The sequence below is a fragment of the Zophobas morio genome, unplaced genomic scaffold, assembly GCF_036711695.1.
Source record: "Zophobas morio isolate AGI-343-1 ecotype UQ-CSIRO unplaced genomic scaffold, CSIRO_AGI_Zmor_V1 ptg000108l, whole genome shotgun sequence".
Taxonomy (NCBI): Eukaryota; Metazoa; Arthropoda; class Insecta; order Coleoptera; family Tenebrionidae; genus Zophobas; species Zophobas morio.
Window position 1 is genome coordinate 2538487 of NW_026972213.1, and position 20422 is coordinate 2558908.

Consider the following 20422-nt stretch of genomic DNA (forward strand, 5'->3'; position numbering starts at 1 on the left):
GAAATTCTCCAAACTGATGCGACTTTTGATAGGAACAATGAATATTAAAAAGAATATGTAGAGGAAAACTCAAGCTTTCGGCACATTTTTTAACAAAGATGGAAGGTATGCCATCAGGACTCTTATTAGTTGAGGATTTCAACGCTCTTATTTTTATCAAGATGTTTTCAATCTCAATAGTAATTACATTTAAATCAACTGGATTAGGACAATTTTGATTGCATGCCCATTTGAATTTTGAGGAATTCTCATGACAATAAACTGATTCAAAATGCGTTGCAAATAAATCAGCAATAGTCTTGGGACAATTTCCCCAAGCATTTTTTAAGAACATGTTTGCTGGTAAGGAAAATAAATCCGTCTTACATTTGACATATTTCCAAAACGCATTAGTATCATTTACAATATTATTTTCAATTTTACTTAAGTATCTTTTTTTGCATTCATCAAGAGCAGATTTACATTGAGATCTAAGTAAACTAAATTCTTCATAATCAGATGTAAGTTTGGAATTTTTATATTTCTTGTGTGCTAACTTTTTTTTTATAATCAGAATTCTGGTGGCATTATCAATCCACTTCGGAAAATTATCATGATGTGATTTAAATAACTTATAAGGCACGTACTTAATTACAGCCGCATTAACAATAGAGTAAAACTGAAATATACATTCATCAACATCATTAATGTTCTTCAGAAAATCCCAACATATCTCATTAAAATGTGCATTTATTTCATCAAATGGTGCATTATTAAAGTCAAAAGCAAATTCGTAAGAATCGTCACTCATATTAGGCAAATAAATATCAGGAATGTCAATAACTAATGAGGGATGATGAACATCACAACACACAAGAGGAATGGCCTGACTGATTAAGAGATTACGATTACAAAAACAAAGATCTAAAATTACATTATTACTGTTTAGAATAGGATTAAATTGTCCCAAATCGTTAAAACTATAATTATCACAAATAAGCTCTTCAATTAGACTTGACAATTGACATTATTCGGAATTAGATTATCACATTGATTATCACTAGAGAGCGGATTTTATGAAATTTGCATATCCGTTATTTTTTGCATATAAGTCTTAATATTTAATATGTGAACGAATCATACTAATTAAAAATGAATACAGCTATAAAAAAATTGCATATTTGCATATATTGGCCTTCTGCTGCATATTTCACGGAATGGGTGCATATTTTGATTTTTATCAATTTTTGTGCTAAATTCTATCGGCATTTATCTAGAAAGACGAAATTTTATTAATCATATTGCAAATATTGTCCTGAGCTTCAAATAACTAGGAAAGGTTTGGGTTTTATGGTAGTTTGGAGACACCACTGGGTGTTAAGCCATCCTTCCAGGTAAATTCGCGCCTTAATTACTTTTGGAAATACCGTTCGTTCCCAATATTTTTGTTCGTTAAGTGTATTAATGGTATGTTTAGTGGTGGTCGAACAAACCTTATACTATTATTTTTCATCGTGAGTTTGTATTGAAAGCATTTAAGGATACAGGTGTATCGATATGCCGAAGATAACTCAAATTAATTATGGATTAAACCTTTTCCTGAACGTATTCTGTGGACGTAGTACGCAGTTTTTCTATATACAAATACCTATACTTTAGAATCACTGGAAAAACTTTTTGTTAGAATATTTAGAAAAAATTTTAAAAATAAATTGTTACCAAAGTAGTAATTAAATAGTGGATTATTACTATTTTTTAATTTGTTCTGTTTATATTTATTTTTTAGTATAAGAATATTATCTTTAAAAACGTGATTTATGTGTTAGTGAGATGTAATTAAACACTTTGCAATATGATTTATGTATTTTTTTGTAATAAAACGTAAGCTCGGGAAACTTGTTTTTGTAATTTATAAATATATTTAGTTCGCTTATTAAGCTTTTTTTAAATTTTTGAAGCATGTGCAACTGCATATCTCTGCATATATTAAGAAAGTTACTGCATATTTGCATAAATTTGGTGCATATTATATGATCATATTTCTCAAAATTTTGCTGCATATTTTCCGCTCTCTAATTATCACAGATCCACTTGATATTTGGAAGGTTAAAGTCACCAGCAATAAGTATAATAGAATTAGGATAATGTTGAGCTAATGTGTTCAAACAGTCAATAAGACTAGCATATAACTCTATGGGCGACTTTGGAGGAAAGTAAACTATTATAATATTAGGCTTACGTTATTGACTAATTTGAGCTCAATCCAAATTTCTTCTCGGTGACCAACATCAGGGAAGCGTAAATGTTGACATGATGGTATACTTTTGTTCACTGCAATCAGCACTCCACCTCCTCTAGACTTGCAGGTAGTTTCATATGACCGATCTTGACGAAACACTACATAGCGGTTGTCAAATAACTCATTGTCACGGATGTTGTCGATAAGCCATGTTTCTGTTAGTGATATAACACTATAGTCATTACACATAACATTACTATAGAGTTCGCTTATTTTAGTTAATCCACGCACATTTTGGTGGTAGATACTTAGGGAGTTATCGTTTCTTTGCGAACTTGACGAAAATTTCTTTGAGGACCGGAGACTGACCCACTGTGCTTTTGAAAAAATTTACGGACTGCCACACCAGAAGGCCAAAAAGACGGTTCCATTAATTTTGAGAATGATGCATCGACAGTGAGCTTGAAAGAGCTATAACTTTCAGGAAACTTAGAGACAAGCTGAGATAACCCACATTTAAAGCTTTCCTTAATGTCATCATTCAATAAGCTGAATTTACTACAAATGAATGATTTAATTTTTTCAGTTGATACCTTAGGGTTAACTCTAGTGATATGGATATAAGCCTTTTCAGCTCTTTTGAACGCCATGAATTCACATTCAATATTGTTTGAGCCATTTTCTAAAGCTATATTTTTAGCAGTACCAATTATGCGGTGGGTTTTCTGTTTTTTACGACGTTTTACTTCCTCCCAAGGAATGTCTTTTTCTGGAATATTAGAATCTTTAATTTTAATAGGATCTTCTTCAGTTTCAATGATACTGTCAATTTTACTTGAGTCTACTTCGGAAACAATTCTTCTCTTCTCAGGTGTTTTTATCGGTGTAACATTGTCATCAAACAGATAATTTTTTTTCGCCATTAATTGATTAGGAATTTTTTATAGGATAATGTGATTCTAAAAGACGAATGAGATCAATGTTTGATGCTGTTAGATCTCTCACTTGCTGCTGTAGTTCATAGACCTGATTCCTTAAGGATTGTGTTTCTTCTTCAATTGTTTTTTTCACAAGATTCCATTTCAATGTCACCTTCACACAATGTGTCCTTTTCATGTACACAAAAAGGGTTTTTAACCATTATAGCTCTATTATAACAAGAAGGGTGAAAAACCGCTTTACACTTTTTACACGTAACACGATTTTTAACTGAACTACTACAATATTCACATTTAATAACTGGATCGATGGAACCAACAACCGTATCGCTAGCCATCATTCGAACGAATGATGGCTAGCGATAATGTTTAGTGTTATCATTTTTTTATTTTTTTTTCTGTTTCCACATGTTATAGAATAAAGTGTTGTTTTCTGTTAATGAATACAATCATGTTTTGCTTTTTGGAACATTTTTTACAAAAGTTTAACCAAGTTCAGGTACTCAAAAATTCAAGTGTCTGGGGTTTTTTTGTCTGGAAGTGTATATTTTAAGTGATCGAAGGCATTCATTTAAAGTGGAAAATCTAGAAAACATATTATAATAAATGCGAAATAGAGTGCGTCGACCCAGGGACGAATGGAGTTTTAAATGTGCGTTGTCAATTTATATAAATTAAAAACGTATACGCGGCGAAGTCATTAAAAACTAAAAGTATGATGCATTTGTATTTTTTGACAAAATGATGATGAAAGTACATATCCATTAGGGATGTACCGACTAGTGGCCGACCGGTCGGATAAGCCGACTATTCGGCCGTTTTTCATCGTCGGCTGCAGTCGGCGACTAGTCGGCTAAACAGCCGATCGGTCGGCTTTTTTTTATTAAAATTAAAATAGTATATATATAATCTGTTACCCTCTTTTACCCATTGGGTGGGTGTCGAGGGGGGAGACGCACCGAGCCGCTCAGATAGGTATGGCGATCTTGGCCACCCATCCACAAAGTGACTGCGGACAGCGTTGCTTCATGAACATTATCGCTGTGCCGCGCTAGGGTCTATCTGAGCCGTACTGCTCCCAAATTAAAATAGTATATAAAACAATTATTGAAATTGTCTCTTATTTCTATTTGGATACATAGGTTTTACCTCCATCCTTATTTTTGTATTAATAATAATAATAATAATAATTAAACCCGGTTTACAGAACCTCAATTAAATATTTAATTGCGATTTAATTTTTAACCCCGCGTTAAAGTACCTACCATATGACCGACTCTACGCCAATCAGACGTCGCTAATGGCCTTGTTAAATGCACGATCAACTTAATCTCAGTTAAAATATTGTATAAACTGGCTCTAAATTGTGTTATTCTTTATTTTTGTAGTGAGTTACTAAAAAAAATTAAATGTTAAAATTATCCAAACAAATTTAACACATTTTTTGAAAAACAAAGGAACTTTAGTTATTCCTTTTATTAAAATAAAACAAATTTTTAAGGTAGTCAGAGAAATAGAAAGAGAAAACACACTGTCTGTCGCATTTATAAACCGGTTTTAGCAAAGCCGAACAGTCGGCCGACTAGTCGGCTTTTGCTGGCCGAACAATCGGCTAGTCGGTTAGTCGGCCAGACCTACAGTCGGTACATCTCTATTATCCATGTATTGTCAATTGTTGTTTATTATAAAATATACTTTTTTTATTTATTTATCATATAGAAATATTTAATTATTAGAATAATATTGTACAAAAATATAGCGCGGCGTTACATGCCTATGTTCAGACTCAGTTCAGACCGGTGTCGGTGTCGGTGTCGGTGTCGGTGTTGAAGTAGAATTCGATAGCCTATTCCGGCGCGCGTCGTATACATGTTCTATAATAGGAAAAGAAAGGAGTTAAAACTCCAATAATAATATTTTTCAAGAGAGTTACTAGTTAGTTAATAAAATAGCTGGTTAATAAAATGATATAATACAGCCACATAGTTGGTTTTAATTTGTAAATGTGTAGCTTAATATGATAATATGTATTATCTAAGTTATAAGTGTTGTAAGAACTGATAAAAATAAAATATTAATGTGTAAAAAAAGTAATTTTTCTTGCATAGTTTGCATATATTTCTTGCATATTTTAACAATTTTTTGCATATTATGCAAAATTTCTCTGCATATATATGCGCATATTTACATGTTTTTTTCTGTATACAATTCCGAACTTTAGAATATATAATATCCGGTTTGCTCATAAACTATAGGGGTCATGAAACGTCTAGAAAACATAAAAGTGGCCATTTGTCCAATGGACTCGATTACTATACTTCCTTAGCTTACGCTTGGGAAGTAAAAATCACATCAGAACAAAATACTACATCAAGTTCTAAATACTTTTAGAAATTAGGTTTATGTTTGTGGTGTACTTATTTTTAAAGTGTTTATTGATTGTCTAACAGTATGTACCGGAACTGTCTACCAAGGTTTAGTAAGAGCTCAGCAAATTGTCGATTATCAACATTTAAGTTTACACGTATTGATTAAATAATGGATTTTATTGAAATATCATTCTCAACTTTTTAGAGCAACTTCTTTCGAAGTATTTACTGCAACTTTACCGTCATCTTATTTGTAAATGAGTCTTAATTATTATTATTATTATTAATATTGTTATTAAAAGTAGACTTGGAACAGAGAGAATACTATGCTTATCTTCATCATAATGTTAAAGTACAACGGACAGACATACGGAAACGGAAAACTGTATTTTAATGTTCTTGGCTTATGAAACACTAAAAAAAGTCTGTAAAACATTATCCACTGCTTAGAAACAAGCCAGACATTTTTATGTTTTCGGCTTGTTGATCCAAAAACAACCGTGTCAGGTTAAAATCAGCGCATACCATCCAGCCGTGATTTGTATAATTAATGTTTTCCAAGAGTAATCTGCGAATCTCTTGGCAATGGACACGACGGGATATTCGATGATGCAGGCGCTAGTAAGTAATAGCTGTAAGGCGAGGTCTTCTAACCGAAGAAATATTATCAGGATATACAATATTCTGCTTATACTTTGAGCTTTATACCCATTACATTAATAGAATTAATACAACACAATCAGCAGCCCTTAAGAGAACGACATTGTTTTGAGGATCTGATCCTATAGAATAGATTTTTGCCGTTTATTAATTTTGTCTAATAAAGTTTGAAGGACACTCGGGAATTCCAACTGTGTATAAATATTTTTGTTTTAGCTGAATCACTAGAAATAATATCAAAGATAAAAATTTAAAAAGTTTATTTAACAATAATTTTGTCTTTACGTTTACCTGGTGTATGAAATAAGTACGGAAACTAATATTTCTGCACTTTTATATTAGGGAAGTGACAAAACTTTGACTCACTGTGAGAGCCGAACAAGTGAATAATAAATTTTTGGACAAATGTAGAACACCTGTAGAGGGTCAATGGCACTACGTGATAATTTAGACAAACCTTTGAAGTTCAAACTTCAAAATCATATACACGTATTATTCCTCGGATTCGGAGAATCTGCGTTAAAAGAACACAACGTCACTCCTGTAATAGAAAAGTGCTAAATTAGGGATACCCCATAAAAGCGTTCTTCGTTTGTTACGTCTTTATTGTTACACGGATGTTTTATGCCATTTCGTATTGAAACGTGTCAGCGCGTGATAGAACCAATAAAATTTGTAATGGATTTCTCAACATTATCAGCCACATAATACTGGGACATTTCTTTATGATTGATTCTTTGTATTGCCCACTACTCGTTCTTCGCCTTGGAGTCAGCCGTAAACTCTCTTCAGGTGTAGCCGGTTCGCAGATAGACTTTACAGGTCGTGTCTTACTCGTTCTCGATTTGTTTACAATTGTGTGTTATGTAACCGCGCGGGTTCCGACTCGGAGAAGCTGGCGTTATTGTTAAATTTTTGTGCGGGTTTTGTGCAGTGTCTGGTGATCAATTAAGTGATTAGTCAACCGGATATTATGTGTTTTGTAAGTAGTAATTTTACAGCCTTATGCTTGTTGCTTTCGTGGTACGAAAAAAAATACCCAGAGCAACGGTACGCGTTTGAAAACAATGGGCATCACGGCGGTGGAGATTTTCTGGAACCGTTATTGCGAAGTAAATTCTTCGCGATAATAACAGGCATATTACAATGTTGCACGTCGATTTGCACAGTCGGATCTGGTTAGTCACTGCGCTCCCAAAAATAGTAAACGCACATGTTTTCAGATTTTATGGCAAATTGCTTGAAAATTATCTTATTGGGAGAAGAGGGATTGGCTGAATTCTTTTCCTAAATTGCACCATTATAAATCTTCTTTGTAGACAAACGTGCTCTTAATTGATTTGCACTTTCATCTAGTGCAAGTGGTATTAGAAAGTAAAGAAATGCGTCGTGAGTGTGGCGAATAATTGGTGCTGTTAAAGGTATTAAGTACAAAATTGTTCTGTGGATAATATTTTTTCTAGAGGCTTAACCTTGTCTGAAGTGCAAATGACGTAACTTATTGTTAATTCATGAATGCTAATTGTGTCTCGTTTCAGATAACAATAAATTTACCGGTTATTGATTGCTGAGGGAAAAGTTGTTGACTTTTAAAATAAATTACTAATTAATAAGTATTATGATAATGTTTAGTGTTTTATTGTAAGTATATTGATGTTGTAAACCCATCTGATTAGAGGCTGAAATTAAACTTAAATTCGGACGACGAATACAGACCACAGAAACAAAAAGGATAAATAAATAAAATCATTGAAAACGTTATTTCTTGATTCTAAAGGGCAGACCGTATTCGTATTAAACCCAAATTTACATGCAGAATCGTGCCAAATGGGTTTTTGAAGTTTTGCCAACATTGTACTCTAATGTACGATTTAATATGATAAAAATTTAATAACAATATAACAGTAGTATATATAAACTTTACCAGTTATGATACGTTAGGTCATCAAGTTAAATCTGTCAACTTTGTTTAATTCAGTGTACTACTATTTGGTAGTAGTCTAAACGATAAATCCTTCCAATTTTTATTATACACAGATTTTGTATCTTTGAATTGTTATATGATGTTTGATGTGCGAACTACCAGATATTTTCGAAAAGTACAGTCAAACTTACTTTTTTGTAAACTTTGTGATTTCTATGCAGTGGCACACATTATAGTACATACATGAAAGACGATGCACCATCACAAATTTAAAAGTAATGGTATTACTTTAGCAATTAATAATAACTAGTCACATAAAACAAACATACACCCGTAATGTAGACAAATATATTTTGAATTGTAAATTATCGCGGTAAACATTGTGTTTAAACATTGCTTTACATGAAGTTTTAGCGCTTATATTTACATAATAATTATTACTTTAAACATCTTAACTTCGGTTAAAAACTTGTGACAAGTGACGATAAATAAACATTATAGTGTCCAGAAAGAAAAACATTTCAATATTATGTGTCTGATTAATTGGTTGTAAAGATGACTATCTAAATCAAATCAGTATATTTTTTAACTCTTAATCACGTGTGTCGTAATTACATGGGAACTAGACAGATATTCTAGTTAGAGAAGTCAGTTTATAGCAACATTTAAAAAAATCAAATCCACTTTACTCTGTCTGAAAAATCAAAACACTGATGACAACATGGATTAAGTCAAAAGTACATCTTTATCACAGTCCATTTGGTGAAAAGGACCGGCCTCTTTTGATCTCCAGTAATAGGCTATAATTCCTCAATAACTTCATAATTAATTTTAATATCAAATACCGACAATATTAGGTTACTTTTAAGATGTCGTATGCAAATGTATGTCAGCATGAATATTTATAGAGGCATCCATTAGCGAGGACCCATAGCGGACTGAAAGAATTTTTCCAGACAAATTACATAGTTCTGATCTTTTTATCCAATCAAACCAGGTCTGCTATCGCAAATTGCAGACAGCCAAGCAAAAACAAGTAAGACCGTGTAGTTTCAAGCAGATCCAGTTTGAATACAATAAAGTCACGGGAATTATTTAAATTGCAGCCTCGTTAAGTTATTAACAAGACAAAATGTGAGAGTCATTGTTAACTGGGGATTTGTAACGGATGGGTTGAGTGAGTTCCCGATTTGATAAGAATGGAACTGCATTTTTTAGACGAGATAAATTCTGAAAAAAAAATTGCTAATAAAAGTTATTCGTGCATGTGCCATCAGTTTTTTTTTAATCTTTCTGAAAAGTAGTTGTGTGTTTGAATAAAACGTACACTAGCTAAACTTAATTTTGACGATTTAATTTATTAATATGAAAATTTCGGATGAGCTGTTGCATTTTTCATTTGAACTTGCAATTATCAGCGAAATTTGATTATTTATAACTTATAACACAACTGCATTTTAATAACAGCTTGTCACAAAAATGACTCATAAAGCTTTCGAAGTTGTTCACCATGTGAACCTCCGTGGATATTTTGATTTATGAACTTTATTATTGCAAAGGTTATAAAGTGACTTGTGCGGGTCAAAATTTTGGTTTTTAATTTCCGTGTGACAATCTTGGGTGAATTCAACGCAGGCGGTGTTAACGTAAAATGCATACTTCAGTTTTATTCGCACCATGAGGCATCCCGTGTTGTCATTAGCACAGTCGTAAGATTGCTTTATGGTGTAATATGTAAATTATGGAGATAATAAAGAAAAACTGTGTAGGTCTGAACTACGCACAGAAAAATTGCGACTAGGACGTTTGAATATCTCTTTGATTTATGGTTGCTGATAATTCACATTTTGTTTTTAATTGAAAGGCTATTTATTAATGCTTATATTAAAATATACATGTAACTGTGAATTTTCATAAAATTTTATAGGTTTTGTAATATTCATTAACTCTTTTTTGGTGATGCTAATTATTTTTGGATTATTTTTAACATGAATTTCATAAAAACACCAATATTATTATTATTATGAATAAACATTAATCAGACGTTTCCACTATAATAAAACGTTATTTTACCGACCTGATTAAAATTTGACACCATCAGGAATATATTGCGGTTTATGGAAGCGGCGATGTTTATAGTGGTTTAAAATATATATTTCAATTTCTATAAATTCTGAGAATAATAATGTAGTACTAATAATATCATCTTCCCTAAAGAATACACTTGAAGCAATAAGGTTTTTTTAATTTCCGAGTGTAAGTTAAGGAGTATTGTAATAGGTTCCATCGGACGAATGGCTACTTTTATGTTTTCTCGACGTTTTATGACCCCTACAGTACAAAAAAGTATGTCACCCGTTTTCGTCTATCTGTCTATCTGTAGTCTATTTGTCGTCTATGCTGATTTTTATTAGGTTAGATAATCTCCGAAATGAGTGGACCGATTCTTGCCAAATTTTATACGGATTTACGACCTCTAAAACTTAAAAACATATTAAAGCAAATCGAACACACGTGCTTGCTTTGAACTCCTCCCAATGAACATTTTTTATGATGAAGTTAAAAATTTATCCATCTTCTCTTACTTTCCTTGATCTATTGCACTGAAAAATAAAACTTTGTTCACCCTTGCATGAGAAGGTACTGGACACCAAAACCAAAATGGACAAGTGTTTTCCATTATTTTGCAACAAACTACATTGTATAACCCCGTTTGACCATTATTCGTCACTTATTCTCGATTATTCAGCTGCACGAAAGTAGAAAGCACTCTTCAAGTTCGTGGGTGTGAACACGATGTGGAAATTCCGAAATTAAGCTTCCAATACTTCACGGTACATTGCGTCAAATGAAATGCTAACTACGACATTTTCAAATGCTGCGGGGGCTGAACGTCAATTAAACGGTTCAAAACCTTCAAAAGTCGTGGAAGGATACCACCATTACTTTTTGGAAAATAAAAAAAATTGCAAATTAAATCTTTCTTAGAGACACGGATCATGGTAATTTTACCGCTGTGACTCACTTATTCGCTGCAATTTATTACAGAATCAGAAAGGTCAATTCGTAGTAGATTTCCATAAGTGTACAAAGCTGTTGTAGCATTAATTTAAACGTGATAGGTAGTTACATTAGTGTTTAATTAATTTGTGCAATTTAATTAGCAGTAAAAATTTTTTCACAATTTTATGATTACTTTGGTGTTCCAATATTGGGCAATATTTTGTGCTCTTAACATTTCTGCACAACTTTACAAAAAAATCAAAAATGTTTTTGAAGTGCAACATAATTAGATAATTCTGATTATCCATCTCACTTCAAATGTATCATCGACATTTGCAAAATCCCGAAAAATTTGTTGTAAAAGTTTAAAAGAGCTAATTATCCCAAATTATGTGATAGACTCTATAATTTTGAATTCACGTAGGTAAAGCAGATTTTTAGTAAATTGATGCCACCGCACAGATGCAATGTACATCTGAAAAATTACAGGAAATAGTAAATGAAGTTACTCTATACTTTTCCTAAGTTTATAGATCTTCAGCTAACACTGACTCATAACTGCCAGAATCCAGTCGAGTTTTAAAAATGTTCACTGTCGCAGCTGTAATTACATTTTCTGGCAATTAATTCCAAAGTTCGATATTCGGTTGGTAATACTAATGAAATATTGTTGGCAGGATTTACGAAAACGTTGCCTCACAATCTTAAAATCCTGTCTTCAAAGATGCAAAAATTTGTACCAAAAACAAACAGTGTTAAGCTGCAAGAACAGTGCCCATGGAATATTTTGCAGAGGTTTCGATCAGATCCCTTCTCGTTCATCAGATACTTAAGGGAGATAAACGTGAATCAGCAAACCTCTCTTCATGATGATAATTTTTTAGAGCCGGTGAGAGTGAGGTGAAACCACGTTGGGCTTGTCCCAAAAAATTAATGTTTTTCTACGATCGTTTCAGAATGTTTCCATTCCACTTCTAATTTCAAACGTAGAATGGGTTCGTTCTTAAAAACTGTATGGAATGACATTCTCACTCTAGTGTTAGAATAATAACCCCTAGCGACATTTTGTATCTGTAAATAGAGTTAAAAAAAATAAAAAAAAAGTGAAAATTGTGATAAATATTATTCGGTTTAAGTTAAGTTGAATACTTTATGATTGAGTATAAAGACAGAACATTTCTCAAATTCTGTGTTTAATATTGTTTGTCTCACATTTTTCCTCTCACTAAAACAAACATCGTAGAAGAAGAGATCTATATTCTCGGATCCCTTCCATTCGTCTTTAGCTCGTGGGACATACTTTCCGCTCGTGTGGAATATAGTATGCCATAGTTCAGACTTGTTACAGAATTTCTATTCTGGCTAAATGCGGGCCATACTGGTGCTGCGTAGTTCGGAACAGGTCTACTGTATAATTTTTAGATTCGTTCAAGACGAACTGGAGACATATTTTTAAAACCTAAAGGTCCTGCTAACTAATGTAGGGTGTTCACTTTTTTCACAATACTTCCAACGTGACGCCCATTTGAGGTTGATTGACACTGCTCAGTGTGATTCCATGTAGGTATGTAAAGCCGGAATTCCACTGAGGCAACACTGAACAACATGTTGCTTGATACTTGTTGCCTAGTGTTGCCTGTTGTAGGCGTGCGACAATGTGGCACAAAATTTCAATTAATGTCGCTGTGTAATCCTTCAATGGAAAGACTGTGTGTAGCATGCGGCATTGACGCATGCTACACATAATATTTCCATAGCGACCTTAATTGAAATTTTGTGCCACATTGTCGCACGCCTACAACAGGCAACACTAGGCAACAAATATCAAGCAACATGTTGTTCAGTCAAAAATGTCAAAACTGTTGTGAAAGACATTGTAATTTCTATACATTTTAAAAATACTTAGGAGAAAATTCTTGAATGTTAATCCTGGGCGTGTGAACATAAAAACATAAGTGGTCACGACTATTTACTCTAGGAATATGCAGAGATAGTTTCTCTAGGAGCTGGGAACAATCACATCTACTATTTATGATTTTATATAGAAAAATGAGTGAATTTAAGAGACGCCGATTTTCAAGGCTCCGTAACAAGAAAATCTTCAAGAGTTCTTCTTGAGGAAAACCTCTTTCTGGATAAAACCCATACTTCTTGACATGCAAATATTTTAGAAAGTGCTTTTGAACATTTTCAATGTTAACATAGTGAACGTTATTACCAGGAGACCAAACTGTGTAAGCAAATTCGAGTTTGGAACGTACAAAAGAGCAATATAATCTTAAAAGAGTATCACAATTACTAAAATGTTTGGAATTACGAATTATAAAACCCAGAGACTTAGAGGCTGCAGACACAATGTGGTCATAATGATAACTAAAAGACAATTTGCTATCAAACACCACCCCTAGATCTTTTCTTTTGTCAATACGATTTAACACGGTGTTTTCTAACTTGTAGTCGAAGTTTGAAACATTATGCTTAAGCTTAAGTGAAAATGACATCATATTATTTAAAGGTAATAAGTTTTTAGTACGCCAGTCAGTAACCAAATTCAAGTCATTTTGAAGTTTAAGGTAATCAGACACACAGTTGACTCATCTGAATAATTTCATGTCATCGCCATAGTGAAGACAAGAAGACTCTATATTTTCTGAGATGTCATTTATAAAGATGATAAACAGTAATGGGCCCAAAATTGTGCCCTGGGGCACGCCTGAAGATACATTGATATTAACAGAGCTGACATTAGAGCAAGTGACTGACTGAGACCTTCCTATTAGATACGATGAAAGTAAATTTATTAAAGAGTCCGCAAGACCAAATTTGTTTAGCTTGTCAAGCAATATGAAGTGGTCCAGCCTGTCAAATGCTTTTGAAAAGTCAGTAAAAATAACACCCACCTGACTTTCAGCGTTAAGAGACGGCAACAAATTCAGTGAAGCAACAGAGATTTGTGTCAATTGACCTCCCCTTATAAAAATCCATGCTGGAAGGACGAGATAAATATAAGGTCGACAGTAGTTGGAAATTATGTCGTATAGAAGAATTTCATAAACTTTCGAAAAATTACAGATGAGACAATAATAGGTCTATACTTCTCGATTAACGTTCTATCACCATTTTTAAATATAGGACGAATAACCGACCTTTTCCAAAGTAAGATAAGATAAATACTGAGCTTGAGAGACAATTTAAACAAAATAGTTAATGGATATGCAAAGGCATTAGCGCAATCATTTAAAATAAAGGCCGGAACTCCGTCTGGACCTGAAGTGAATTTGGATTTTATTTTTCGTGAGGCCTTAAAGACGTCTTCTTCTTCAAATTTACTAATCTACAATACGGATAAAGAAGTAACTGTGGGTAGTGGAGAAGACTGAGACTGAACATAAGATTGTTGAAAATGGTCAGCGAATGAGTTCACAATAGATTTTAAATCTGTAAGTTCGTCACCTTTATAACTCATGATTCCGGGAATACTATTTTCATTTCTTAAGAGACGAATATGAGACCAAAATTTAGAAGGATTTTTACCAATGTTATCTTCAATATTTTTAATGTAGTTTTAGTAGGCAATACGAATATCATATTTGACCTGAGCTCTCAAAGATTTACTCGTAAATTCGTTATATAAACGCGGTTGGCGATTTTGTTAATATTTATTCCAAGATTTCCATTTCAGTTTTAATTTTCTTATAATATCGGATATTTGAATGTAGAAGATTTACTGACATATTTGAGCACAGTGAGGACAAAGATCATGTATAGTTTATTATAAAATAATTGACAAGCAGCATCAACATTATCACATATTTCCAGTATTGGCCAATTTTCAGTTAACAAATATTCATATAGTAAAGGTAAGTTAGCTTTACGAAAGTTATACTTATCTTGCAATTATTATTACTAAATTTATTTTTATTCGATGGTGTACTGTATTTAAAACATATTTCAAGACTCGGATGATGACGGTCTTCAGGTAATAATAACTCATTAGCCCTAACTAAATCACATTTATTATTTGACATAACCAAGTCCAAAAAACAAGAGTTATCGTTAGGAACATCATTAAATTGAATCAAGTCAGTCAATTTGAGAAAATTCACAAGAGCTCCAGTTTTTCCATCGTTGATGTGATTAAGAGTTGAGTAATCTACATATGCCGGAATATTAAAATTTCCTAGGTTCATAATATCTCCAATAAGAGTGACGCAGTAGGCACCAAGCAATTCTAGAAAGATTTCAACGTCTTTAGCACTAGTTCTTGGAGCAGGAGGAGGGTAGACTGTAATGACATGAGGATAACGATGGCCATTGCTTACTTTAACGACCAACAGATCTATCATGGGGACAGAAGCAAAATTAAAATTATTAACGTCAACTCTACTCGATTTCAGGTAGGAACTAACCGCCAACAAAACACCACTCTGTAGATTGTATAATTATGATCACATATTTCGGAGTTAAATACGGAACTGTTCAAGAAAGTTTCAGTGAGAGCTTTAATCTTATACTGGCAACTGGAAATGGCGTTGTAAAATTCAGCAAGTTTTGTATTGAATCCCCTGACATTTTGGTAGTGAATACAAAGGTCTGCAGAATGAGTTTGCAGAATGTCATGATTTAATTGTTGATATCTAGGCAAAGACGACTTGCTACTGAAGCTAACTGAAGATATGTCATCTAATGATTGCTATAGCGCAAAACCAAACAGGTCCTGCCTGATTTTCTTAATGGTCAGTTCCCTATATCTGCATTTTTCGTAGTCCCACACAGCGTGATTAGTATCTACATCACTGAAATTACTTCTTGATTTAAGGTTCTCGCAGTTAACACAGTTGAAAGCTTCCGATTTACAATCTTTAAGGCTGTGGTTACCACAACACTTAGAACAGGTAACAACTTTCTTACAGCTTTTAGAAGAATGACCGTAGCCATTACACTTGTAGCACCTTGATATGTCAATCTGGTCATAAATTGCGTAGGGATCTGAACCAACAAAACAATGTCCCACAGCTAAAGTTTTTTTGTATGTAGTAGAGTCAACCTCGAATGCGGCCTGAAAAACTGTCTCTTTGTTTTTCAAAGGATAAGTTTTTACTTTTTAATAGTTTACATTCAGAAGAAAAAATGTAATCATTTTGCATTACTAAGTAAGCAAGTAAACTATCCTCGCTGATATTATCTGAAAAACTAGTAACTCGTATTTGTGGACGATACGGTTTAACCTCTCGTACCTCATAACTCATAAGAATGGGGCAATTTTTCGGCAGCGATTTGTTTGAATTTGTTTGCATCATCGCATCCGAGAAGCACACCTCCGTCCTTTATTGGTGTATGATTGATTTTTATCTTTGGGTTTAACGATAATGGTATTCTGAGATTTTTTTGTCACATTTTCAGCATACGATATTTTACTGTTTATTTCTTCCTGTACATTGAAATCATTACGTAACTTATTATCATTAAGGTTGATGCTTTGAGAAGATTTTTGTAATTTTTGAACTTCAATACGTAGGCTATCGTTTTCACGAGATAAATTATAAATTTTTCACTCAAATTCACAAATTTGAGCAGTTAGTGGTCTAATTGCCGATTCAATCAATCCTGTCAAAATTTCCATATTAACCAAAAAATATGTAGAATTATTAGTGGAACCAGATTCTAACTGAGTATCAACAATTAAACTACAAAATTCGCAACACCAGGACTGAAATTTACCCTGTTTTTTAAGTTTCGCAAAAGAGTCAATATCAATATTGACACAAAGTATATGGAAATGACCTTTACATGATTTAGAACACTTGACGTATGGTTCATTACGAGTGTTAATATGTCGATCACACTTAGTGCATTTTGTGACCATTGTAACAAATGTTGTTGCAAAGTACATATAAACCACTGTACCCCTTGACGGGGAACAGTAAGAGTCAAAATTCAATTTTAATAGTTAAGTTATTAGTTACAAAGCTATATTAATCTTAATAAAAAAGCGAAAGAAAAGCAGCAACTCTACTAAAAAATATAAGCAACTTGATAAGGTAGAATGTAAACTATGAAAAAGTACTGTTACTACACACAATCAAAAATGCTGAAAAACCACACATTCGCCAAAACATGACATTAGTAATGTAACCAGCAACAATTAAATAATTAAATGGTAGATTTCACCACAATCTACTCACGAAAATCAGGAGCTCGCATGGAAAAACCTGCACTTAATACACGTCTAATGTGGAAGAAGGTGGATGATAGATGGTAGATAGACGAATAGACGAATAGTTATATTTTGAATCATAATTTTTAGCCACACAGACTATGTGCGGTAGGCTATTCATTACGAACATCTACAATTTATTGGAACCGTATTTAGGGAATTCAGTACACAAATACACCCTCCAGCTCACTTGCACCTAATACGGTTACTTCTACAAACTATGTACGTGGAAATATCTATTACAGAGTGCGGGATATTCGAATTGAGATGTGAATCGGTAATAAGAATAAATGTAGGACTCAATTTAGAAATTGACAAAAGAAATTCATTAAATTTAGCCAGAGGAGATGCCTTTGACCTACCATACAGTTAGGTTTTTTCCTCTCTATTAGTCTCTTGCTGTTGAAGTTCCGCGCGAAGTTTAACTTTATATTCACGTTGCATAGAAGTTTCATCAACATCATCCTTTATGTTTATATCTCGGTTTTTATTTTTCAAGGCTAAAATAGCATTGTTAAACTACTTCAGTCGGAGAAGACTGAACATTCTAAATATCATAAAAGAATAACATTGCTCGTTAGACGGTAGAAATTTCCGATTTTATCACCCGCAGTTTTTGTTCAAACTCAATTTTGGATTGTTCAATGGAACCTAGGAGTTCAGATTTTAATGAATGACTGTATCAGATTCAGATAATTCAACGCAAGAATAGTGGATGAAACCACGACAAACATCACATTGTGTAATCGCAATAACTATTAAGTTTAAGATTAAAATCAGCAGTAGTTACAAGAACGCAGATGCTACAACTACATCTGTGTCGTTTGTCTTCCTGTTACTAGGTAGTTTAAATTAACTACACATATAAATAAAGGAGCACCTATAAAAATCCGACTAGCAGCTTACAAAAAGTAATGATTAACAAAGGATTATTCAGTAATCTAAACAACAAGAAATTTTGTAAATTTATGCCCCAGTCAGCAATTATGTGAACAGTAGACAGCGTAAAATTACTATTAAGAAAAACCTACCTTATTAGGTGAAAACTAGTGCACACAAACACAACCCACTCTGTCGGGAGATTGTGACCTCTTGCTAGTCCTGATAATGCAAAGATTTTTAATTCTACAAATAAATTAGAACATGTACTTTCATTTCAACATAATACTGATATTGTAGCCTGGTGCACTAAATACAAACTAAATAAATTTAAATATCAATAAATGCTGCCTTGGCTCACTTTATATGAAAAAAGACTTTCCCATCATTTTACAACATTTCGAATAAGTCACCATAGCTTAAAAAATGGTATTTATATTTACTTGCAAATAAAATCAAATAAATTAATGTTTGTGATTTACTTATGTGAAAAATGTGGCCTCACCGTTGTAGACTTTTTTTATAAAGTTTTAAAGTAACCTTCTACATTTTGAGCTCATCGATTATATAGTTATATTATATATTATATATTATATAGTATTAAATTTTGTTTTCTTTGTTGCAGGTAAGCTCAGTGGGTGCCATGTGATTGTGTCTGTGTTGTGTAAAATGAAACGCACAAAATCGCTGGGTTGGTTGCATCAGTGTCGTGACAAAGTCAAAAATAAAAATAATCATGCCCGCAATTTTGGATACACCGCTGAAGAGAAACGGCCATGGTCCAGTGCTGAGCAACTCAACAAAAAAAGGTAATCGTGCGAAAAATTGGACAATTATCCTCGATGATTGGAGCATTTCACCTACCTTCCATCATAACCAAAACAAACCCACCCGTCCTACTAATGCTAATTGAGGATTAATTTGATTAATGAATGTGGATTAGGATCATCACAATTCATATCGTGATGCAACCGGGACCGATTTGTGTATTTTTGTCGTCATAGAAGGCCGTAAAAATACAAAAAGTGGCGCTAATTATCATAATAACAGTAATTGTGCGTATTTGTAAATGAAATTGTTGAATCACCGAGCGTGATGATTGCCGACAAGTGATCGTTAGCGTGATGATAGATTGGAGATTAAGTGATAAAACGAGAATTATAACCATCTTCTGGTTAGGTTGGTTTAATCAAGCGTCTCCGTTTGTTGCACAACCTAAGAAAATTCCTTCGATGTCTGAATGGCGGCAAAATATCAATTAGGCACAGCTTTGACATCGGATATAGTTGGTCCATCAGTTTAGATTAATGTTGTACATCAGCAGCGAGGTCTGTTAATAACAGGTGACTTATTAACGAGCATGCGTTTCAATCGAGTAGAATCGATGCTGGACAATTAAGCGCGTTGTTGTCGCGGCTGTCGATGGAGCGTTAGTTTTGTAATCGTACTCGTGGTGTATGACGTGCGATGGATTAGAGCGATTTTATTACAGTTTATTGAACCGTCGCATTTATTGGAGTGTGTAATTAAAATTTTCCTGTAGCACTAGTTAAAAGCTATAAATCTCATGTTTTACAACCCTTAAAGTTATACTACTATGACTTTTGTAATCATTTTGATACGTTTATAGGTTGTGTACACCACATTTCCTTTATACATTGACGTAGTTGTTTTTAAATGTAGCAATGAATAGTAGTATAGAAATGGTACTGATTTTCCATGAAATAACCAATAATTTATATTAAACCTATACATTGGAATATTGTTGATGTAGAAATGAACGGTACTTTATATGTGGGTACTTGATTTGGTTCAGCATAATCCGATTTTCAAATCAGAACTTCCTATATACTTCTAAAAAGAAATGCGCAAGTGTTAACGATTAAATATTACAATCAAATTGAAATCTTGAAGGTAATACCTTATTACCATTGCACTTCAAAATTAGGGGATATAGTGGAATAAAAAAAAAATGTTAATGTAAAATGTTTCAAAATATTGTAAACGTGCAGAATAAAAATCTGAATTGGTGCTTCGTATTAGATGTTACTTATTCGGATAATAATATTAATAATAATAATAATACTTTATTCCCAACAGGTAATAATACACCCAGTAACAAGGAAAAAAATTAACAATAATTATGAAGTAGTGCAGTAAATACAAAGAAAAAGAAAAAGAAAATATATATATATATGTATAAAATATTAACTC

The 20422-nt window shown here is 33.0% G+C and overlaps 1 protein-coding gene and 1 long non-coding RNA gene across 3 annotated transcripts in view; one reads left to right on the forward strand and one right to left on the reverse strand.

Annotated features, from left to right (window-relative positions):
- Positions 1-20422, forward strand: part of LOC135144785 (protein prickle-like) — an 889236-nt gene that overhangs the window by 231937 nt on the left and 636877 nt on the right. The window contains exons 1-2 of one of the 2 annotated variants that reach the window (XM_064076863.1): positions 6989-7167; positions 18834-19017. The exons of the other annotated variant lie outside the window; for it this stretch is intronic. Of the exons in view, the coding sequence (XP_063932933.1) occupies positions 18878-19017 (140 nt within the window). The 5' untranslated portion in view covers positions 6989-7167; positions 18834-18877. Of the gene's footprint in view, positions 1-6988; positions 7168-18833; positions 19018-20422 lie in introns of those variants that run through there. 2 annotated transcript variants of the gene reach the window in all.
- The window catches only part of LOC135144794 (uncharacterized), a 117225-nt gene that overhangs the window by 51072 nt on the left and 45731 nt on the right, over positions 1-20422 (reverse strand). The gene's annotated exons all lie outside the window — the stretch shown is intronic.